The sequence below is a fragment of the Eptatretus burgeri genome, chromosome 11 (genome assembly GCF_056783735.1).
Source record: "Eptatretus burgeri isolate ZD-2024b chromosome 11, Ebu_testis_v1, whole genome shotgun sequence".
NCBI classification, from domain to species: domain Eukaryota; kingdom Metazoa; phylum Chordata; class Myxini; order Myxiniformes; family Myxinidae; genus Eptatretus; species Eptatretus burgeri.
In genome coordinates, this window is record NC_140971.1 from 36,428,941 (window position 1) to 36,455,146 (window position 26,206).

Below are 26,206 nucleotides of genomic sequence, written 5' to 3' on the forward strand. Positions count from 1 at the left end.
GACCCATTGGCCTCCTCCACTCACGAGGTTCCCTCGCCGAGAGAATCTGGTGAGCAGGATCAGAGTCAGGAAAACGAGCCACATATCCATACAGCTGCAGCTGATGCTCACGGACTATGTGCAGGTAACAAATCTCATTTGAGTCTCTCTCAGCAACCGCTCGTTGTACACAAAGTCCGAGCAGCAATAGCCATGGATTCTTCAGAGACCTGGTACTAAAGGAATAAAGTGTCCCCTGATCAGAGTCCAAGTCTCACATCTGTAGAGCAAGACTGGAAGCACCAAGGACCTAAAGACTCAGACTTTTGTCCTCCTGTACAGGTACCGACGGCGCTACACCCCATGATCCAGTGAATCCATGACTCCCCAGGCCCGACCCAGATGTCTATTGACCTCTGGCTCACAGCCAGCAGAGACACGAATATCACTGTCAAGGTAAGTGAATCTCTCCGTGACCTCAACATCTTCACCACAAACAGGTACAAACAAGATAGCAGCATCCAATATGTCATAGAAAGTCTGAATCTTAGTTTTGACCCAGGAAACTCGTAATCCTAGCTGCTCAGACTCCTCATTCAGCACCTCAAGGGCCCCCAAAAGGATATCCAGAGTCTCTGCAAAGATGACTGCATCATCTGTGAAATCAAGGTCAGAGATCTTGACATTCCCAAATGATGCACCTCAGCTTGATCTCTCCAACACCCTCCCCAGAATCTAGTCCATACAAGTGCTGAAAAGTGTGGGGGCCAGTACACACACACCCCTTACAAACTCCAGTAATAACTGGAAGTAAGTCGGAGATGGCATCACCACATCTCACAGCACTCTCAGTACCAGAGTATAGTTCAGATATCAGATTGATCAGTTTTGGTGACACCCCACGAAGACCTAGAATCCTCCAGAGGGCATCCCGATTCACTGAATTGAATGCTTTGCAGAGATCAACATCGGCTGCAAGCAGCCCTGCCGAAACTCTCGTCTGCATTTGGTGAGGACCCGAAGAGCAAGGATACAGTCAATCCTTGTCCTCTGGTGTAAAGCCTGACTGCTCTGGACGCTGATGCCCAAGCAGATGGTGGCAAATCCTGTGAAGAATTATCCGAGCAAAGACCTTGACCGACACTGAGAGCAGCGTTACCCCTCGGTAGTTGTCGTCCTGGCGATCACCCTTCCATGGAGATCACCCTTCCATCATCAGTTGGGAAGATGCCTGTGTTCCAGGCAAAGCACAGAACTGCATACAATGACATGAGTGCAGCATTTCCACCAGTCTTGAGAAGTTCAGCAGTTCAGCATGGAACTTGAGAAGTTCAGCAGACAGGACACCCCGTTTAACGGCCATCCGATGGACGGCAGATACATTGATGACTCATCCTGTCTGCGAAACACCGAGATGACAGTTCATAGCTGGGTCAGGATTCAAACCCAGGCTTGACAGCTCAGAGGTGAGTGTGCATACCTTGTGAGTCTAGGCCATCCTGCCAGCCTATAGCGATGTCAATGAAACTTCACTGACTTCTTCATTGCACATATACATGCATCACGTCCGTGCTCGTACAAATCTTTAGGACAGGTCGGGAGCCATTTAAGTGCATGTGCTTTGCCGTCATCATTCGTAATTTATGAGAAATTGGATGTTCTTTGAGTGGTCGAAGGTGACTTGTCAACATACAGCACTGCCTTCAGAGGTGTAATGGCCAAATGCCTTAAAGGCAGAATTATTGTTGAAAAAGAACGAGAGAGGCACACTTGGCAGTCACCTGAAAAGTCGAGACAAATCTGTACTGTATGGAGCATCATTTAGACATCCTGGAGTTACTGGGGAGGGTTAGAGGACTGAGGGAGGAGAGGAAGCAATATCAGAGAAGAGGTGGTTAAAAATCGGAGGGACCACCAACCCACCCACCTGTGATGTGAAAGCAACAGACGCTTGTGCTTCGGCATCATCACAAACCTTGATGTTTCTGCAACCTGGAAGCTTAATGCCTAGTCGGCCACTACTTCGAAGATGGTAATAACATCGAGAGCTTTTGATTCCACAGAATCCAGGAGACACAAATGTAATTCTGGGCCACCAGCCCATAGGAGAGAGCAACAGTACTCAATTGAGTTATGGACATAGGTGTAGTTGGCTCCAAGTCATTTTACTTTTTCAAGGAATGACTTGGAATGGCAGACTTCCCACTTAGCGATTGACTTTGAGTCCAGCTTTCAAATATGGTCAGCCGAAGAGAGGTCATGGCTGATGGTGAACTGCATCAGCAGGAACAACCAGACGTCAGCAATTACGCAACCACCGGGCTGAGGTCATAATCAAATCTGTCCAATACGCATGCCCTCGATTGTAATATTTACTTGAGCAACACCAGTTGGTTGCATCAGAGAATGCTCGTGATCATTCATCAGTCAATTCATGGCCATTTTTTCAGGTCATCATGAACTATACCCTATGCAGAGCGTTGGTGCTGCTGAAGCAGTTACTGGGCTACAATGCTGGTCTGGTCACCACCGAACAAGGCAGGGGCAGGAATTTGTAACTTATTCAGGGTGGCAGCGATAGCTCACCTTCTCTTCATGAAGGACACCATAGGATCATTAAGTCCACAAACTAATGCTGGCAGATGTGACACCCAGTTTAACGTCCATCTGAGGGGCGGCACACACATTGATGAATCGCCCTTCCTGTGAAACCTCGGGATGACAGTTTATAGCTGGGTCGGGATTCAAACCCAGGCTAGACAGCATAGAGGTGAGTGTACATACCTCTTGGGCCATCCTGCCAGTCCTTTTCTCATCTCATTGCACCTATTAAACACACAATTACATGAAAGACATACATCACCATATTGCACAGATAATCTTGTGAATATCAATTGGTTTGATGTTTTTCTTCAAGAGGAACGTCACAACCCACAGCAGCACGCGACTGGTGGCCGCCAGCTGGGTTTTACCCATGATCTGCAATAAAAAGTGTAAGTTACCCTTGAACTTCCATCGTTTTCAGAATTTCTCATTAATTCCACTCTGTTTACATGATACTTACGTTTTTGAACAAATCAGTATGTCATGACAATGAGCTGTCCAACTGGCTGAATACCTTTTTCATAGTGGGCTGCAGAGCAATTAAAAGATTTGGTAGGAAATTATACTTCTGTACTATACATCAAAAGTTCGATGTTCTTGGCATGTTTAGAATGAATTTTTTTTTTGGTGACTTTGTGAATTGTTGTTCCTTCATTTCGCTGAACTTCAAATGGGACTTCAACCTTGCAAAAATTACAACCTTTAATAGTTGATTATTCTCATCTGTGTGCAATCCGTTTGCAACTTCTTCGGTTCTCAAGTGATTTTCAATACCGTATGTGCAACTTTTTTTTCCCCATCACTGTCAGGACATAGTTGGGATGGCTACGTCAACGTCATATTTGTACTTTGATGTGAAAGTGGGTGAATTATAATAACTGCTTAGTGTGAATGTATTCTTACACAGCTGGACAGAATAATATGAAAACTGGATGTTATCGCTAAAAAATAAATCAAACTCCAGGACGATGTACAAATCACGCCAATTCTCTGTGTTATAGTACTGTATAATGAAAACTATAATCATCTCGAAGCACCGAAGCGTTACCCGGAGGATGTCACAGCAGAAAATAAATGAGGACACCAATGTGCCCTGCTTGTTGTTTTATGCGTGAAACCAACATCCGACAGGAGACAGAAGGATATTTTATTGACAAAATAAAATGTCATCCATCCATCTGTCTGTATGTTCACGTTTTTTGCAGACAGCCGTGCCGACAACCACCACATTTGACACACAGATTAAGTCTGACCCTGGGATTCTCCGACTAATGTTTCATCCACCACCTCAGCATTTAAAGACCCCAAGACCGTTTAGACCCCCAAAACCCATGACACTTAATGATCCTGAAGACCGTTGAGACCTCAAAGACCCTTGAGACCACAAAGATCCGTAAGACCCCAAAACCCATAAGACCCTTTATGACCTTGAAAACCCTTTAAATATTCCCAAAACCCTGAAGACCCCAAATACCTTTAAGACCCTAAAGACCTTTTAAAACCCTTAAGACTCCAAAGATCCTTCAAGATGTTGAAGACTCCTAAGACCCCTTACACCCTTCAGACACACCCTACACCCCTTGACTATTTAGACGAGAGCTTTAGACCACTTGGACCTTTTTCAACTCACCCGGAGTAGGGACCCGGGCCTGACGTTGCCTGGCAACGCTGGGTACCTTTGAGAGTAAATAATATTTATTACTCCTGACAGTCTACCTTTAAAACAATAATACTAATTAAAAGCAACCCTAAATGGCTTTCCTAAGACTCCCCAAATTAATAAATTACAAATGTCACAGATATCAATGCAGCTATGAATTAATTCAAGACTTTTGAGGTGGCAACTCATCTTGGGTAGACAGTTTGTATAATAAACCCCAGCAAGTTGTAAAGGCTTAACTGTTAAGGTGGCTGGCATAAGATCTTAGGGTCTTGAGTTTGAACCCCCTTTTTTAACCGTTTAATTATTACCAGGTGGGGTTGACTCAGCCTGTTACCCTTCCAGAGTCTGCAAAATGAGTACCAGTGTACTGGTTGGTAGAGGGGCACAAAATTCGTGGCACAACCGCGCTTCCAAGAAATGATAGCTACCCGGCAGCCAAGCTACCATACGCAAGAACAGATAGCAAGGATGCCCTCTGTTTTGTGTGCAACATAAAAAGAAAGTACAACTTCATCAGTGTCCTCAGCATCAATCATAACGGCATCCATGATTCCTGCTTTCCGTGTCCCGGAAAATATGTCGAAGATGATTGTATCTGCCTCAATGTGCTCACAATCAAAATCTTCAATTCTTTCTCCCGTGGAAAGGTTCCAACAATTTTGACTAATTTAATAAACAAAGCCAAAACCTGGAAGTTTCTTTGCGAGCTTCTTGAATCCATCTTCGAGAAATTTCTGCAGTCTTTGTTTGTTTGCTATATTGCAGAACAGGTTGTGAAAATCCTTGGAGGCTAGAAGTTTATCTGATGTCTTCATATACACATTTCTGGATCCATCCCTATATGATGGGTTTGTTACACGCCACTCATGCTCACCAGCTTTGATTGTGATTTCTATATCATAGAGGTCAATCGTGAACACAATTTGGCTTGTGTGTGGATGCCTCACAAGAATAATAGAGAACAATTTCTTGACATAATCACCCCATGTGAAGGTTGTCCCGTCTGGTTTCTCGTGGTCTTTCGCAGATGGAGAAGCCAGTTGCCACAGGAAACCCATATTGACTAATGCAATGTACCTATCAGGAACTGGATTGATGGGCTGTATGTGTAGTTTGTCGACAAATTTTGATTTCTGGGATTTCTTCATGGTGCCATTAATGTTGAATATTGGCAGGCACTCAACTGTCACACGGTATTCCATCACCTGTGCAAGAGTAACTTTCTCTTCAGCTGTCTGTACCAGCAGATTATTGATGCTATCTCTTGGTTTTCCATAGCATCTGTCTTTGTCACTTTGGTTGGTGTTGCATCCTTACTCACAGGTGGCTTGCCTAAACTACACCTTGAACTTCTGTGGATTGTCGCATCAAAGGGTGTATTCTCTGAAAACATGCGATCACTGAATAACTGTTTCACTTTTCTTTCACCGTCTTCAAGGGCACTTTCAAAGTCACGAACAAGTACATCAGAAGCAATAACTCCAGATTCTAGAGATCTCGGTTGTGGATTCTCCAGATCAAACTGATCTCAGTCAAACTCTGTGATCACAACAGCACCACTGAGTGACATGCCTTTCTGCGTTTCGTTTCAACACACACACACACACACACACACACACACACACACACACACACACACACACACACACACACACACACACACACACGAGACTTTTTCCATATTTTCAGGGATGAGATCACGCCGACTCACAAATGACACTTTGATACTCGATGGAGCACTGGCACAAATATGTCCTCCTGTCTTCATTTTTTCTTTAATGTAATGAATCGTCAATTCGTTAACGCCATAATGGTGTCGTGCCTGGTGTTGGCTTAATGGTTAGGGTGGTGGGCTTGGGATCCTAGGATCCTGAGCTAAAATCCCTTTCTACTGTTGAATTAATACCAGGTGGGGTTGACTCTGCCTGTCATCCTTCTGTGATTAGCAAAATGAGTACCAGCTTGCTGGTATCCTGTGTCGGAGTGGTGACCTGTCCAGGATTGTGTCCAATAGCCAAGGAGACTGCTAAGGCAGCACACATGCTCTGTACAGAGTATGGTCCCAACGGATGGATGGATGGATGGATAATGGCGTCCGATCACAGCACCACTCACTCTGCTGGCCAACTTGTCCAACTCGTACACTTTCTCTAAAAGTGCCATCACTTTCCTTTGCCCTTTTCTCGAAGTCGTTTCACCAGTACCTGCAGTATGCCTCATAGACATAATGTACTTATTTAAAAGACCAACAAAAACGAAATCACACAATACTGTAGCACACAATAACATGCTAAATCACACGACAACAAACTCAATCATGTAATATCACACGATAACAAACTAAATCACGCGATATCACATGATAAACTAAATCACACAATACTGTAGCACACAATAACAAACTAAATCATGCGATATCACACGATAACAAACGAAATCATGCGATATCACACGATAAAACGAAATCATGTGATATCACACCATAACAAACTAAATCACGCGATATCATATGATGACAAACTAAATCACGCTAAATCACACAATACTGTAGCACACAATGACATGCTAAATCACACGACAACAAACTCAATCACGCGATATCACACGATAACAAACTAAATCACGCAATATCACATGATAAACTAAATCACGCAATATCACATGAAACTAAATCACGCGATATCACATGATAAACTAAATCACGCGATATCACACAATAATAAACTAAATCACGCGATATCACATGATAAACTAAATCACGCAATACTGCAGCACACAATAACATGCGAAATCATATGACAACAAACTCAATCATGTGATATCACACGATAACAAACTAAATCACGCGATATCACATGATAAACTAAATCACGCAATACTGTAGCACACAAACATGCTAAATCACATGACAACAAACTCAATCACGTGATATCACATGATAACAAACTAAATCAAGCGATATCACATGATAACAAACTTAATGACGCGATATCACAAGATAAACTAAATCACACAATACTGTAGCACACAATAACAAACTCAATCATGCGATATCACACGATAACAAACTAAATCACATGATATCACACGATAACAAACTAAATCATGCAATACTGCAGCACACAATAACATGCTAAATCATACGACAACAAACTAAATCATGCGATATCACACGATAACAAACTAAATCACGCGATATCACACGATAACAAACTCAATCATGCGATATCACACGATAAACTAAATCACATGCTATCATACGATAACAAACTCAATCATGCGATATCACACGATAACAAACTAAATCACATGATATCACATGATAAACTAAATCATGCGATATCACACGATAACAAACTAAATCACATGATATCACATGATAACAAACTAAATCACATGATATCACATGATAACAAACTAAATCACATGATATCACATGATAACAAACTAAATCACACGATATCACATAACAAACTAAATCACACGATAAACTAAATCATGCGATATCACACGATAACAAACTAAATCACACGATATCACACGATAACAAACTAAATCACATGATATCACACGATAACAAACTAAATCACACGATATCACACGATAACAAACTAAATCACACGATATCAAACTAAATCACACGATAAACTCAATCATGCGATATCACACGATTACAAACTAAATCACACGATATCAAACTAAATCATGCGATACTGTAGCACACAAAGCATGCTAAATCACACGACAACAAACTCAATCACGCGATATCACACTATAACAAACTAAATCACGCGATATCACATGATAAACTAAATCACGCGATATCACATGACAAACTAAATCACGCGATATCACATGATAAACTAAATCACGTGATATCACATGATAAACTAAATCACGCAATACTGTAGCACACAATGACATGCTAAATAACAAAATAAGTCACGTGATATCACGGGATAACAAACTAAATCACGCGATATCACATGATAAATTAAATCATGCAATACTGTAGTACACAATGACATGCTAAATCACACGACAATAAACTAAATCACGCGATATCATACGATAAACTAAATCATGCGATATCACATTAAATCACGCGATATCACATGATGAACTAAATCATGCGATATCACATGATAAATTAAATCACACGATATCACATGATAAATTAAATCACGCGATATCACATGATAAACTAAATCACGCAATATCACATGATAAATTAAATCACGTGATATCACATGATAAAATAAATCACGCGATATCACATGATAAATTAAATCACGCGATATCACATGATAAATTAAATCACGCGATATCACATGATAAACTAAATCACGCGATATCACATGATAAACTAAATCACGCAATACTGTAGCACACAATAACATGCTAAATCATGCGGCAGCAAACTCAGTCACGCGATAACAAACTAAATCACGCGATATCACATGATAAACTAAATCAGCCGATATCACATGATAAAATAAATCAGCCGATATCACATGATAAAATAAATCACACAATACTGTAGCACACAATGACATGCTAAATAACAAATTAAATCACAATAGCAAACTAAATCACGTGATATCACACGATAACAAACTAAACTTCTCTTCCTATGGTATACAAGGCCATCTCCACTTATGGCTCGCAGACTTCCTCTCCTGTCGCAGTCAACGTGTGGCCCGAAATGGAGTTCCCTCATCCCCTCTTCCTGTCCAGGCTGGAGTTCCTCAAGGCAGCATTCTGGGCCCCGTTCTTTTTGTTTTTCATCAATTATCTCTCCAACTCTGGAAAATCCTCTATTTCTTTGCTGATGACTCCAATTTTCTGCCGTACCATCTGTCAACCCTCAGACCGGCAAGCAGCAGCTTCTTCGCTCACTGAAGATCTGGGTAAAATCACAAACTGGTCCAACACGTGGAACATGTTTTTCAATCGGGACAAATCTCACAGTGTCATTATGTCTCTCCAAAAAGGACTGTTTGGACCCCCCCCCCTCACCCCATCCACTTTGTCAACAATCCTCTGGAAGAAGTCCTTTCTTTCAAGCTTCTGGGTCTCACCGTCTGCCATGATCTTTCCTGGGAAAGCCACATTTCCAACTTGGTCTCCAAAGCCAGTCACCGACTGGGAATCCTCCGTCGTGCAAAGTCCTTCCTCGGCCCACCTGAGCTCCTGACCACATACAAAGCTTTCGTCCACAGCCTGATGGAGTACTGCTCTCCCTCTGCGCTGGTGCTCCTGCCTCCCACCTTTCTCGGCTTCACATTGTGGAAACCAAGGAATTTTGGATCATCGACATCTCCCGCGATGAGGCCGGCTCTTTGGGACTCTCACCGCAGGCAGGTTGGTGGTCTTTCTGTTTTCTACCGTCTCCTCTCCGGTCTCGCCCCTCTCCCCCCTGCTCTGTCTGCAATTTGTCCCCACCATATTTTTGCAGGGTGCTCAAGGTCCACCAACAACCCACTTCTGGTAAAACTACCAAAATCATGAATCACTGCTCACCTTCACTCTTTCATTCCTCTTTTTGCCCACCTTTGGAATAAACTCCCCCACTCTGTTCAATCCCATTCTTCCCTCCAGGCCTTCAAAACAGCTGTTCACCAACACCTCTTATTGTCCCCTATCGCAATCCTCGATCTTTTCTACCCCTTAATCAACCCCAAACCCATCTCCTTCAAATTCCCTGCTTTCCTTCCTGAAAGTCCCTGTAATGTCCATCTTGTATTCCCCATGTTCCCCACCCCATCCCTCTCCATTCCACAGATCTCCTAATGTCTCTGTTCCCCACTGTTTTGTCCTTCCCACTCCCACCCCTCTTGTCTCATGCCCCCCCCCCCCCTTGCTGTGCGTTGTGTGTTAGCTATCATTCGAACCACGACAAGGTTAAAAAAAAAGAAGAAAAAAAGTCACACAATATCAAACTAAATCACGTGATGGTCCATGCGTCACGATATTGAAAGAGCAACTGTGAGGTGAGACAGACATGCGGGGTTGTGTATTCCTCCACACCAGCCCAAGATAGTGAGAGACCCATATCGCGATTGGCACATTTTACCACAATAATTCAACTACGATAGAATGAAATAGTGATGCAGAAACCTGCATTTGGGGAGGGCCTGCGGTACATAAATATGTAATTTACATTAGTATTCAGCCCACTGAATCAATACTTTGAAGAAGTGCCTTTGGCAGTAATTACAGTCAAGTCTTCTCTGGTATGTCTATCAGCTTTGCACATCTGAATTTGGGGATTTTCTCCCATTCTTTCTTACATTCCATCCATCCATTGGGACCATACTCTGTGCAGAGCATTGGTGCTGCTTAAGCAGTCTCCTTGGCTAATGGGAACAATCCTGGACGGGTCACCACTCCGACACAGGATACCAGCAAGCTGGCACTCATTTTGCCGACCTCGGAAGGATGGCAGGTCGAGTCAACCCCACATGGCATTAATTTAACAGCTTTCTTACAGATTTGATCAAACTCTGCCAAGTTGGATGGGGAGTGTTGGTGAACAGCTATTTTCAAGTGTTTCCATAGATTCTCAATGGGATTCAAGTCTGGGCTTTGGCTCGGCCACTCAAGGAATTTCGCGTTTTTGTTCTGAAGCCATTGCAGTGTTGCTTTGGCTGTATACTTGGAGACATTGTTCTGTTGGAATGTAAATCTTCACCACAAGGTCTAAGGTCTTTTTAAACTCTGAAGCAGGTTCTCCTCAAGGATTTGCCTGTATTTAGCTCCATTCATTGTTCCCTCTGTCCTCACAAGTCTCCCTGTCCCTGCCACTGAAAAGCATTCCCATAGCATGATGCTGCCACCACCATGCTTCATGGCAGTGATGGTGTTCGATGGGTGATGAGCTGTGCTCGGTTTCCGCCAGACTTAGCGCTTTGCATTTAAGCCAAATAATTCAATTTTCATCTCATCAGACCACAGAATCGGTTGCTTCATGCTTTCAGTCTTTCATGTGCCTTTTTGCAAACTCTAGGCATGCTGTCATGTGCCTTTTTCGAAGGAGTGGCTTCTGTCTGGCCACTCTCCCATAAAGCCTCGATTTGTGAAGTGCTGCAGAGACTGTTTTCCTTCCAGCAGGTTCTCCCATGTCAGCCAAGGTACTCTGTAGTTCTGTCAGAGTGGTCATTGGGTTCTTGGTCACCTCCATGACCAAAGTCCTTCTTGCCCGGTTGCTGAGTTTGGTCAGACGGCCTGCTCTAAGAAGAGTCTGGGTAGTTCTATATTCTTTCCATTTCTTAACGAGAGTGCTCACTGTGCTCTTGGGCACTTTCAACACTCGAGAAATTGTTTTAAACCCTTCCCCCAGACCTATGCCTCCTTACAATCCCATCTCGGAGTTCTAAGTACAACTCACAATTCCACGAGATATGTTCCTTGGACTTTATGGAAGAGTTTTTGCTCTGACATGCACTGTCAACTGTGGGACCTTATATAGAAAGGTGTGTTTCTTTCTAAATCATGTCCAATGAATTGAATTGGCTACAGGTTGTAGAGGTTGTAGAGGTTGTAGAGATGCCTCATAGATGATCAAAGGAAATTGGATGCACCTGAGCTCAATTTGGAGTGTCATAGCAAAGGGGTTTGAATACTTATTCACTCAAGACATTTCAGCTTTTCATCTTTAATTAACTTGTAAAAAAAATTAAAAAAAAAATTACACTGACATGATGGGGGTGTTCATGAGTCGATCAGTGACAAAAAAAAATCTGAATTCGAATCTCATTTAAATTCAGTCTGTAATACAACAAAATGTGAGAAAGTCAAGGGGTATGAATACTTTCTGAAGGCACTGTAACCAACAGGGACCCGCTGAACATCCGCAGAATGTAAAATTGTCCATGAGCTCTCTCTGGTCCATGAGCTCTCGCCCTGTGGTCCATCATCCGTTCTCTCTCTGGTCCTGAAGCCCCTTCTGCCCTTCAGTCCTTTCTTGTTCGGTCGTGAAAGCACCAGCAGCAACGCTGGAGAGAGCTCGCTGACCACGCCAGGGGCCCGAGGTCAGGCGCGGCTACGCAAGGCCGTGGGGAGTCGACGTCGCGACCTGCCCACCGTCGCGCAACGAGGGCGCGGGTAAGACCCTTCGGTTTCACGGGACCCGTGCCATAAAGGTTTACAAACCCCGTCTACCTCCCTGCCTATGGGGAGGGTTTTTCTTTGTTTTCGTATGCATGCTGTGGTGCCGTGTCCTGCCAAGTAGAAACTGCCTAAGTAACGGTGCATGTAAATTGATCTTTGCTTATAGTCGGTAGTAGTACTTTCTATTTGTTGCTTGAACATTGCATGACTGCCTTACTTGTGTTGTGTATGTAATAATAAATGTCCTTGTTGAAATGTATCCCGTTCATCGTCTTTTTCCCTTTTGAAAGTGCCATCTTGAATCGCGGAATAAATTAGTAGAGGGTTTTGAACGCCCGGTAAACAGAATCACATCTGTCGAGGTCGGCGATAACACCGCTCGGTTATCACTGTAGCACGGAACGGACCGCTTAAGCGATTCGTGTCCTAGGCCGACCTGCGGCGAGGTACGATTGCCCGGTCGACTACTTGCGCAGGTACTTAGGTAGGTCGAATTTGGCGAGCAACCCTATCCTCCGCGGGTCGGCAATTGGCACGATCGTGGTGAGGTTAAACCCCCACCCGTGACTGGCTCCTGGTGGTAGTTCCAGGAGGGTCACGACTGAATTGTCCATCCGGTGGGCGACGCGGTTGCGATTGGAGTTATGCAATCGCTCGCACGCCAGGCGGGCCAGAATTCGAAACAATATGTATGTTTGTTTGTGAGACAAAGTGTTGAAACTTTGTGATTGTATTCAGGGTGTGCATGGGAATGGTTAACTAGTTTGGGATGGCCAGCTCCAACTTGCTACTCCGGTAGAGAGCAAGTTTTCTAGTAACAGTAATTTCAAGTGCCAGTCAGTTCCTGGTGGAGAGTTAACCATGTGGCACTGCTACTGGTTGGTGTTCAGGATGTCTGTCCTGGGGAATCGGCTTTTAAAAAACTTAAAAAAAACAAAAACACCACAAAAGTCTGAGTTATGCAACTTTTAATTCAAGAAACATCAAAGTTCTCTCTGTCCTGGAAGTCGAGGCCACCCAGGCATGTAGTTCCTGATAAGTCCTGAGCGGCTGAGCAAGCCTATCTACCAAAACTCTCCTGCTGAGTGCCAGGCATCATTCATAACCTGGCATACCATGTATGGCAGAGAAACTATTTATATGGAATTTGTGTAAAATAAATTTGAATAATTGCTTTTTGCAATTAATCTTTTTATTATTTCATTTAAGTAAACCATTTGGCAGCATCATGCCAACATAAAATCTATCCATCCATTGGGACCATATTCTGTACAGAGCGTTGGTGCTGCTAAAGCAGTCTCCTGGGCTAATGGGCACAATCCTGGACGGGTCGCCACTCCGACGCAAGATACACGAATGGCTCAATCATCCCAGCAAGCTCGTACTCATGTCGATGACCTTAGAGGGATGACAGGCTGAGTCAACCCCACCTGGTATTAATTCGACAGCTAAGCAGGATTTCAACTCAGGAACCCAAGCTCCCAAGCCCACCACCCCCCCCCCCTTTGAACCATTAAGCAAGACAAAACGGCACACACATAAGTTACCGTTTATACTTGGTATTAAAAAAACTGGCTAATGATATCACTATCTCAACAAGAACTGTGTATGGTTTACAGCTATTGTTACCTTCTGAAGTAGTCATAACAAATCAGTAAATGGTGTATTTTCCACATGATGCACCACTCATCTGCTGCAATATATCCCAATGCTGAACCCTTCACAGATCAATGTTTGAACAAACCACTTCACTGATTAAATTGCATTATACACTTGCTGCACAACTCCCAATATATCGGAGTGAGTTGGGCTACGGTACTTACCCACCACCACCACTCAACTTCTGATTCAGCTTTTGATCTTGAAGCCAACTTTCCATGCTCATTAAATCATAAACCATCATCATCATATTCGTTTAACAACCTTTTCTCCTATTTTTGGAGGTTACTTGATCTCCATTCAATTCTTTCATTTACATGTTCTCTTTCTTCAAACCTAATGTTTTCATGTTGTTCACACACCCTTGCCAGGTTTTCCTTGGCCTGCCTCTTGGTCTTTTTCCATTTGCCTCAACACTTCCTCTCAATATTTTCATCCTCTATACATTTAGCTACATGACCAAACCATGCAAGTCTTCTTATTTCTTAATTCAACCTCTGTACTGAAATTTTTTGTGGATTTCTAAGATCTTAACTCCAACCATAAAAGGAAGAGTTAAAAAAACAAAAAACCCAGGGAAATTTCGAAAATGGTGCACCTCAATTAGCTTCACGGTACATATAGTGCTCGTGATTATCACCATAGATGATGGAAATCCCAAGAAAAAGACATTTTAAGAGGAAGGACACACACACACACACACACACACACACACACACACACACACACACACACACACACACACACACACACACACACACACACACACACACACACACACACACACACACACACACACACACACACACACACACGGTTGGTTGTCAATACTAATGCAATTACTTTTGAAACAACCAGCTTCCATCACTTGCTAAACCAGGCTTTTGCTCCACAAAATCTCAATGAATGTGTAGCACTTTGCATGTTTGTCCATAATGGTTAAAAGCATGAGGTCATGCAGATAATGGCCTCTTCAACTGACAAATGAGTGGCTCATGGACAGACAGCAATCTTTACGAGGCTAATTCTTTGCACAAAGGCGTCGGCTCTTCGACACATTCCCCTGATGATAGTCACAACTGCTCCAAATTAACGAGCGACTGAATTCATCCTACATCAAGCTTCAAGGTAAGCATCTTATCCTGTTAACTTTGAAAGCAATTAACCAAGTAACAATCCATCCAAGCTTACTCAATGATTCCAGCAACACTCATTTCATTAACCACATTTCACAAAATCTCAAATCATCAGAGAACAATACATAAGCAACTGATTTGAAGGCAACTCTTTAATACATTTGTAACGGCAAATTAAGTGACGTTTATACAAGAGCTTGAAACCAGCCGAGGAAAAATGAAAAACCTCAGACCTGCCGTAGTCAGCAGAGTTTGCAGCCAAAGTTGTCATAGTAACTACTGCAGCTTGCAAGTTGAAATAAAATTTTCTGGTCCACCAGGCAAGAACCCTCGCTTATTGAGTCAGGCACTGTGCGATGGTACTGCGGAAGTGGTTAAAGGAAAAAAAGTGAAGAAAAAAAATCCACAATGATGGAATATCCTGCACCGTTCATGACAGACAGGCGACCACAACACAATTTCACTCACTGTTTTGTGTGCATGTTATTACAAAGGCAGTAGCTATGGTAACAAAATCCTCAGAAGATCCCGTTTGCATTGCTGCAGCTTGGGTGGGTGTCCCGCTGCTTCTATCGCTTCAATTTGTGCACGCAGGCCAAGAGATTGGGCGAGGGAAAGGGCAGTCACTCCACCGTGTCCTGACACCAGTGTCCCCATTGCCACCAGTACACGGAAGACGGCTTCAGGACTGAGCCGGCACTCCAAGGCCGTCGAAACTGCAGAGAGGAGCTGAGCAAAGAAATCTGCATCAAGTTTTGTGGAGGCAGCCACTGAGAAGTTGAGTATCAAGGTGGCAAGGGCAACCTGTAAGAAGAGAATGAAGGACAAAGCTGATATCATCAAATTAATAATTCCAAAACATGTAAAGCCTTCTTATTGTCGACTGTCAGTTGAGACAGTGGATAAGCCAACAAAAGCAAATGGTTTCTCCTCTATAAGTTCATAAAAATGCTTGTACATGCATACCAATGTACAAGCACTTACAAACTACCATACAACCTGGTATGAGCTCCCCCCGAAAGAACCATCCCGAGCCATGGACTCTACATTAAAAGACATACCTATGCCACCCGGCACCCACAGGTAAGCAGGTTACATGAAGGTCAGTGGAAAACGAGGATTATCGAGATTGAAAGAAAGTCTCAAACTTTCACGAATGGTGATCAATTACAGGAACAAACTATCATGTTGCACTGGCTAAGAACCTCACAGGACTAATCATTATATTCGATAAAGCAGCTGATGTGGTCGAGATACACTCAAAGAATTAACACGCCATGGGACGCAAACACCAAACAGGACTAAACGAGACATTACTTTTTTCTTCAAGCACATGCTATGGGAATTTCACCAGACCAGTTAAAGGCCCATTTGTAGTGGCTAAAGATGACACTTTCTTCTGCCACACTTTGCAGATTCTCAAGTACTGTACTATATTTTTGAAGAGGTTTAACACTCAATAAAAATAAAAATACGAGAATTGCTTTTCCACAAATACCAATTTATTGATATTTCAAGTCCTCTTGTGTTTGGCACAGTGAAAAAAAATATATTTCCTGACAAATCTTACACGATCAATGTCTCTCTGGAAGGACCATTTGGTGAACCCTCCCATATATTTACTGAACAATACTCTTGAAGTAGTAAATTCACTCAAACATTTGGGCCTTACTACCAGCTATATTTCTTAAAGCTATATTTCTATCAAAGTTTGCCTCCAAAGCCAGCCGCCGACTGGGCATCCTCCACCATGCAAACCCTTTCCTTGGTACATTTGAACTCTTGTCTACTTACAAGACCTTCATCCAGAGCTTGATGGAGTACCGCTCTTCCCTCTGGGCTGGTGCCCCTGCCTCACACCTTCCTTAGCTTAATGCTATGGAAACAAAGGCCTTCAAAATCATTGATATCTCCTGCGATGAAGCCGAGTTTCTGGGCCTATTATTTTCATACAGCAGGCAGGTCGGTGGTTTCTCCGTCTTTCTGGTCTTGCACTCTCTGCCCGCCCCAGGTTTCTGCAGGAAGCACGTGGTCCACCAGCAACCCAGTTTTGCTGAAGCTCCCAAAATCCAGGCTCACCGCTCATCTTCACTCATTTGTTCCTCTTTTCTCACCTGTGGAACCAACTTATCAGTCTGTTAAATCTCGTTCTACCCTCTTGTGCTTAAAGACAGCTGTTCACCAACATCTCAAGTCACCCCCCCCTCACCCTCACTCCCATCCATACCAATGATCTTTTTCACCCTTGTTAACTCTCCCCAAGCCCACCTCTTTACGTTTTTCCAGGTTACCAGGTTTTCCACCACTCCCTCACTCTCCTATTAAGTTTTTTTTGTTGTTCCATTTCTGCTTTTTCTCCAGTTTTCCCTTCTACTACCTTGGAATCAAGAGTCGGCACCTCATGTCCTCCTCCTCCCCTTACATTCTTCCCAGCATCCTTTCTCCCCCCAGGTCTCCTATATTTGTCCCTCTATCCCACTGTTGGTGTGTCCCCCCTCCCCTATTTTCACCGTTTGTTTTGTTCTGTCATATCCTGGTCCGTTCTTTGTTCCAGCTCCTCCACAAGCCTCAACAACAACAACAAAACTGACGACCATCTTCACATCGATCATGCAATTTTTTTTCCATGCTGCGCTGCATTGTTTTTTTTTTCCCATTTCACTTGTGTACGTGACTAATCCATACGAGTCAAACAATACGTGGGACACACTGCGTTCCTTCCACCTTTATTCCGAGTTCACCATCTTGTTTATGCAGACTTCAATGTCAATTATCATCCTGACTCTGCATCAAAGTTTCGGGTTCTTCACAGACTTTTTCTTCTTCTTGAATCGGCACCGGATCACCTTCAAATTTAAAACAATTTACCAACTCATATGAACCAGGAGTGTATGCCAGGCAATTGTTGATTGTTCTTTACAATTTCTTCTTCTTCTTCTTGACTGCTTCGGAACAATGTTTTGGTCAATGTTTAGTCACATGTTGCAGCATTAGTTACTTGGTTTTTGTGTTTTTTTTTTTGCTGTATCTGTTATAACATATTGTTATTGCTAATTATAATAGGTCACATGTATTATTGTATAAAAGCACCCTGTTATTCACATTAGCTTACTACCCTGTGCACGCGAAGCAAAAAACAGGGTTAGGCGATTCGTTCATGTCCATCAGTCTGTCGGTAAATGTCAGTTTATGATCGAGGAACAACTTGTTTAAATTGAATGTTATATTTTCAACACAAATCGGAACATGAATTGGAAGACGAGTCTTTCGTTTTAAGATGCTTTGGCTCTGAATTTGTCCTGAACGCACATGCATTGAGAGGATCGAGATAAATTTTTTATTTTTATTTTACTCTTTGCCTGCTTGACAGTCCAGCAAAATTGAAAATCATTTCAAATGGAAAAAAAATCACTGTTTTTAAGGACGTTTTAAAGGACACATATGACAGGCACGAATACCTAATGCAACGTGTTAGATAGGGTGGTGTAATAGACACTGCATAAATGGGGGTAAATCCCGGAATTAATTTATTTACACGACTTTTACAATCTTTATTTTATTTAAGTTGAATTATATACTGAACACTGAAGAACACAAATTGCCTTCTTTGCACTTCCAAGAACCTCCAGTTTTGCAGTACATGGACGTGTTAAATAGGGTGTTGTATAAGGGTGATGTGCAAGACTGTTTGAACAGCACTGAACTTATGGAATGTTTAACGATCTTTAAAATCATAATTTTATCAAACAATTGAAGGATACACTTAAACACTGCACGGGGTAATGTGTTCTATGAACTCTCTACCACGACATTTGCATCGGGTTTTGGCCAATCATCTGGTACAATGGAACATAATTGCACAATTGAATGGTGTTTTCCTGTTAACAGAGATAAGGTTAAAAAAAAAAAAGCCCACCTCTTTCCAAGTTTCCAGTTTTTCTTTCCTGGCAGTATGTGGCTGTATCTATCTTGTTCATCCCCAGCACTCATTTGTTTAAGTCTCCCTCTATTTTTGTCCTTCATCCCTGCTGTTGGTGTCCCCCCCCATCCCCCTCTTCCCTCCCTCTCTTTCTACTGTTCCTTTTGTTATGTTACATCCTGATCCGTTCTATGTTCTACCTCCTCCATGAGCTTCGACATTCTATGCAATTAATCAATCAACAAAACTAGAACGGCACTCAGTGGAGCAAACAACTCCGCCAGGCTGAACAGTTTGCACTTTGTATCCCACCAATATGTCTGATCTGGATCCGGACCTGAACCAAAATCTCATCGGCTTGTTCGTGTCACCTGACCAACTCATCCACCTAGTTTAGTCCGAATCCGTCCACACCATTTGGAAAAAAAATCATGCTATATATCATTTTTTTTGCCTCATCCTTCAATGGTAAAGAATCACTTATAAAATTCTCATCTCCAGATGTTCACCAAAATCGAATCAATTCGTCATTGTCACACACCCAAACTGTCCATCATGTTTCGTCAGAATCTGTCCATAACTTTTTTAGATACCCTGCTCACAGACAGACAGACAGACAAACAGGGGTGAAGACATAACCTCCATTCACCTTCGGTGGTGGAGAGAAGTAGGTAATTAGTAAAACAAACAAACAATGGACTTTTTACATTGGTAGCATTTCTGAGTAATAATTTCAAGAATTCCAAGTATTTGGAGAAAGTAGTCTCCTCCAAAAGGTATAAACCTTTTTTAACTGACAATCCCCTTTTGTTCTCATAGATTTGTCTTATATCCCATATTGGGAGCATCACTTAATTATGCTGTGATAACGTGAATCACACTCTCACAGGGAGTGGCTCAATGATGACCCAAAGAGTGATGATCCAAATGAATGGCTTGGTGAAGGAATTAATGCTGAATTGATTTTTCTTGCCTGCAAATATCTCTCTTTGAGATACATCTTCGGGATACACAAATCGTGACATTTTTGATCCTATGAGAGTCATTAAAATGTTCAAAGCATGAGACAAATATTGTCCATAACATGTCAATGTTGACACTTGTTGCATTTCCCCTTCAAATTGTCTATCCCAGTAAAATACAAGTCTTCAGATAACTCACTCAGTCACATAATCAGTTGCTTCACCTGCTTCCTCATCGTCTGTGAACTGGTGGGCAAGCAGGTAAAACGTCAGACATTGAAACAGATAATACTTATACGGTTGAGGTCCAACATCCAGATCTGGATTGGGGATGGGAAAGAGTTAGGAAGGGGAGGGGGTGGTTGGGGGAGGGAATGTTCTAGATGCTCAAAGCCACAGATGTGAATGGTAGTCTGTGCAACAAGCTTTATGCACAGGTATGTTGCCATGCACAGAGAAACACATTTGAGCATTCACCCAGGATGGCTTGCCGCAAACTTCACATGAGGCTGGTGTAATATTCCACTACAATTGTAGTTTAGCGAGGACCTTTATCAATTTACAGAATTTTTCTTGGTATTCCAGAAAATCGTGGCCATAATCTTGCCGCCTGAGGGTATGGTGTGAAATTTCTTGGGTGGCAGTGAGCTCTTGTGCTGCCATTGCACAATTTCCAATATGGTTTCAGGATTCCAGTGGTGAATGCGTATTTCATCACGAGTTAACCGACAAGGAATAAAGTTGGCTGGATCGATCAAGTGTGTCGAATCGTTTGAGAAGCTCCTGATGTGATGCCACCCATTGCTGTCAATCATGAGTGCTGAGATTTCACAAGAACCATCTTGTTGAGACCATGGGCATGCCTACGTGTTTACGCATGGTAATAATATTATTATTATGAATAATAATAACCATTCCTTTCATGCTATGAGGCACATAGGAGCTGCCGAGGCAGTTTCATTGGCTAAGATGATGATGATGATGATGATGATGATGATGATGATGATGATGATGAAAATAACGCTGCCTGAACAAAATTCTGTGGATATTTTGGTGATTTTAACGTGCCGCTCCTCCATGATTAACACCTCGATATGGACAACAATGTGTGGGTCTGTCATCTGCCAGCCGTCTTGACCTGGGGCCATCTTCAAGAGACTGGTGTCTCCACTTAAAGTCAGCCACCCATTTTGTTAGTGCAGTATAATGAGGGGGTACACCTTGACATGCAGAGCAACTACGAGTTTGTGGATTTCTTCGAAAGTGGCACCTTCTTTGCATAAAAAAAAATTGATAACAGCTCGACGCTCAATCTTGTCAAGGTCTATAATTGTGTGACTGCAAATTTATAGTTTATGCTGCAAAACAAAAAAGTCAGATTGATGAAACTAATGGCGTATATAAAGAAAATAATGATATCACTGAAACGGTTGACAAGGGCAGAGTTTGGACTGCACATGCTCGTTCGCCTGAAATTTCCTGTGCAAAAAAATATTTTCACACGAGGGTGGTCAGTCACAATAAAAACTTTCAATTCCTAATGAAATTAAAAAAAAAAAAAGATGAAATATGGCCACTTTCAGCGAGCTGAGCGAGTACCATGATGTATCATACACACGTCACATGGAACAGAGATGTCCTGATGTAAATCCATCACGCAAGTGCTCTACACCTATTTTTCATAAGTGTAAATATATTCATAGCTTTCCCAATTCATGATTGGGTACCAAACTTTCCACTTTGTTCTTCTTTAACACAAAAACAAGTGATCCTGTTCTGTGCCATCTTGTTCCATCATCGTCCGTTTTACACATGGAAACAAATTCTCTACTGTAATTGCCTGAATGCTGACCTTTGACAAACATTCGAATGAAAAAAAAAACTTCTTCATCACTTTTAACTGAACATTGTGCGTTCATTTAGCAAGTTTGTTTCGGTAAGACGAGTCACTTGTTGCGTTATGACATCATCTTCAAGCCATTTCCAAAAATGATGACGATCATTTGAGCCACGTTGTTGCAAGTTACTGATACAAGCAGTATTTTCTACGACAATAAACAAGGCCCGTGGACAAACACCACAAAGAGTTTCCCTTCACCTAGAAAAACATGCGTTTTCCCAATGGACATCTGTAAGTCACTTTATTACATACAACAGCATTTCACGGCATTAGCTATTATGGGCATTCATCCAGGTGTGAAAAGGTATTACAAGTCATTTGTCAAAAACATTGCTCTCCGAGAAGCACTCCTGTAGCACGCCAACAATTAAAACAATCTCAGCTTCGAAGTCAACAGACCAATCGGAAAACAATTCCATCTTCTAAAGGCCACGACCACATCACAACATTAACTCGAACGGCGCTCGGAAGAGATGCCATGCCAAGCTGAACGGTTTACGTTTTGTATCCCACTGATAGGCCGACCCAACTCATCCACCAAATTTTGTCAGACTTTGTCCACACGTTTTGAAACATCATGCTACATATCGTTTTTTGGCCCTCCAACACAATGGTGAAGAATCATGTAAAAATTCTGGGATCCGGATCTTCACCAAAATCTAATCAATTTGTCCTCGTCACACACCCAACAACCTGTCCACCAAGTTTCGGCCCAATTAGTCGATAACTCTGAGATTTCCTGCTCACAGACAGACATGCAAACGTAACCTCCGTCCACCTTCGGTGGCAGAGGTAATAAACTCAAACATCCATCTTGACTATGAGCATAACAGGATTTGTAATATATCAACATCAAAAACCTGGTGTGCATGTAGCAACAAAGAGCAATATTCACGATTTATCAATTGTAATTTCACCAGGTCCCTTTCTTTGGGAGTAATAACAACCAAAAGGGACCCACGGAAGATCCGCACAATGTCAAATGTGACTAAGTCCTCAACAACACCAACCCACCCCCACACCTCACTCACAAACACCAAGTCCTCAACTTCACAACTTCAAGTACTCAACCTCCACACCCCCCAACCCTAAGGCTTCAATCCCCTCCCCACACCAAGTCTTCAAACTCCCCCACCCCCCAACTCTGTTCCATCTCTGCTCCACCCCCTTCCTCCCAATGAACTCCCCCCCCTTTTTCCCCACTCATAAAAGCAAAAGGGCATTCCCATATCGATCAATAAATATTTCTTTAAAACAGAATATTTAACTATTTTCCATCCCCTACCAGCCAATCACCGACTTCACAGAAACCGTGATCGAAACAGCAAGAGCATGGCTCCTACATGTCATGCCCCATCACGGTCACCTGTCCAACTTACAATCCCATGAGATATGTGGAAACCCCATGGAATTGCAACTCTCAAGTGATCACGAGCAGCCTCAATTGTGCCAATAACCACCTTAACTGAATTACCATCTTCCTGATGCAAATATACACACACATCGTTAGAAGTAAATAATGACGGATGTTTTCTTTCACAATCTCGCTAGATTCCCAGAACTCCTCGGACAATGACCTTGATACTGATGTGGGTTTTATGGTTCCTGGTCAAGTCGTTTAAGAGAAAATAGTCAGAAATAATAGCAAGGACACAAATTCTCCATGCAAGTATGCATCATGTTGCACCGCTCACGATATTCAAGGGTGTGTTACAAGTCGTATTTAAATATGTCAATTCTCTATAAGAAAACCAAGGACATCATCGAAGTGCGGGAATTATCATCCTAAATATAATACTGTTTGTGTGCTCGTTTGAGTTATATGCACTCCTGAATCGCTGGACGGAGAGAATTTTAAAACCAGTCGTCGTACTGCAAACCCTTAAATATCGCGGGTTTGAATATCGCAGTTTTGATCAGTCGGGGCAACCTCTTTATGGACCGATTTAGTTATCGTGGGGCTTAATTTCAACCAATCACGGTACCTTTTTTAGCTGAGATGTGATTGTTATCACGGCTTTTGTTTCTCATGCACCGTTAAGATTTGAATGGTGTTGAAGTGTAACACGTCAAAAGTGTAAAAAGAAAAACATAAATGATTCTTTTAATTTTATTTCTTGCTGGATTATGAAGCTGCAGAACTATTGACAAGAAAAACATATCAACAGATTACAAAGAAAAACTGTTTAAAGGATTAAAAAGGGAGGAATGGTGATGGCAAGGGGCAAGTTTAAATCGCTTCTAAATGTTTATCTGCTTCAACACAGCAGAAGACTTCATCGTAAAACGGATTTATATTTAGATTACATGGTTATTAACCTCCGCCATCGAAGATGGACGGAGGTTACTGTTTTCACCCGTCTGTTTGTTTAGGCCCGGTCACACCTTGACGTTTTAGCCAGCGATGGCAACGTATTAAAATGTATCTAAAACGCTGGCTTACGTTGAACTTTTGATGTTTTTTTTTTCAAGATTCGGACGTATTCATAGCGACTTGGTCTTATGTACAACGCATTGGTAATGGACACAGAACGTTTCGTTGTGTTATAGATAACTTATACCAATGAATGCTGAACCTGTTGTCGACCTACACAACCGATGCCCAACGATAGTCTAACTTAGGCATAGCGCGTTGCACGCATCGCCGACGATGTCGTGACGTAGCCTATTAAAAGGCTGACGCACAACGATTCGAATCATAACTGCCGTAGAAATGGAAGTGTCAACATCGCGGTGACACCTTGGCGATCTTGCCAGCGTATGCCGACCTAAGAAAAATGTGTCTAAAACGTTGGGGCACGTCAAATACGGTATGAGTAAGTTTGGTATACGTGAGTAGAACGCTAAAGTACGCTATCATACGTCGTAGTAAGTAGAGTACGTCAAGAAATTTTAAACATGTTCAAAATTTTACGACGTACTCGGCATATGACACACGTTCCGCATGTGATGGGGATAAGTTTTACACACGATATGTGGACGCTTACACACGTCCACAAAGGCTACTTATAAGCTACTCATAAGTCGAAACACGTCGCGGTAATGTCTTTTTTTACGCGAAACTTATTTCTAACTTATGTTTGACGTGCTTTGAACCAATTCTGTACGTAGTCCCAACACACATCGACGTATGTAGACGTATTCCAATGACGTCTTCCGGTTGACAAAAATAAAAAAATTAACGTGTTTCTAGCTTACAACTGCCATATAAAGACGTGTTCCCAGCGGTTTTGGGAATTGGTATATAAAAATGCTGCTCATAAAAGGGGAACCCAACAGTGTTTTCGAGTCCTTTTTGAGTTGATGTCCATGTCAGCATTAACAGTATCAGTATCAGTATTAGTATTAGTTTGTTCATGTTGGCAGTAGTAGGTGAGTGTGAGGGGGAGGGTGTGGGTTATGATGGATCGTCCTTGTGTCCGCGTGTCCACGGGTAGGAGACATCTTTTCACCATTGTTCGAAGTTCTTCGCGACTATTTTTTATGGGGCTTTTTCAACAATGAGCTATAGCTTGTTTTTACGATTTAGGTCTATTCATAACGGGTTGGACAAATGCACAATGAACTAATAATGTGCATAGAGCGCTTTGATTACTTATAGATACGATATACCAACGAATAATTATCATGAAGCCGGCGTTCACAAACTATGCCCAACGATAGCCTAACTTATCCATATCGTGCGGCAGTTTATCTTTGCCGGTGACGTAGGGTTTGCTATTCATAGGCTGCCACTCAACGATTTAAATGGCTGCATCTCCACGATTGAAAGTAGACGCTTGCGCTCAACAATTGGATTTTTTTACACAACGACTTTTAAACGGTACCACTCAGCTATTTTCATTGTTTACAATGAACGATTTAAATTGCTGTCACTCGCCTTTGTTTTTTGACGCTGGGGTTTGGAAATTTGAAGCGCTTCTTCTGAACGTGTTAAAACGCTCAAACTCGACTATTTTAAATAGACGCTGCCGATGGACAATTGGAATCATAGCCAAGCTAGACATCGAAGTGTGAACATCCTCGTCATGCCGAAGAAAAGTTTGAAGAATGCTGCAAATAAGTGTCCTGGCCGTGGACGCTGACGCAAGGACGATCCATTATACCGACGTCTTTCAGCCTATGAGTAACTTAAAAGTAACGTCTGTCGACGTGTGGCAACGATCGCGTAACGTGCCAACAACACGTTAATCATAGGTTAGAAATAAGTTTCGGGTACGCTAAACATTACCTCGGCGTGTCTCAACTTATGATTAACTTACAAGTAGCATG

At 42.4% G+C, this 26,206-nt stretch overlaps 1 protein-coding gene across 4 annotated transcripts in view; it reads right to left on the bottom strand.

The window, feature by feature from the left end:
• Window positions 1-13,311: 13,311 nt before the first annotated feature.
• The window catches only part of PLAA (phospholipase A2 activating protein), an 80,280-nt gene continuing 67,385 nt past the window's right edge, over window positions 13,312-26,206 (bottom strand). For 2 of the 4 annotated variants that reach the window (XR_015049229.1, XM_085846007.1), the window contains 2 exons: window positions 15,622-15,957; window positions 13,312-15,515 (listed from right to left, as the gene is read on the bottom strand). Coding sequence is in view for 2 of the 4 variants with exons in the window: in XM_085846007.1 (XP_085702133.1) it covers window positions 15,655-15,957 (303 nt within the window). In the remaining 2 variants the exon portion in view is untranslated. Of the gene's footprint in view, window positions 15,958-26,206 lie in introns of all 4 variants that reach the window. The other 2 variants (XR_015049228.1, XM_085846008.1) reach the window with 2 other exon arrangements.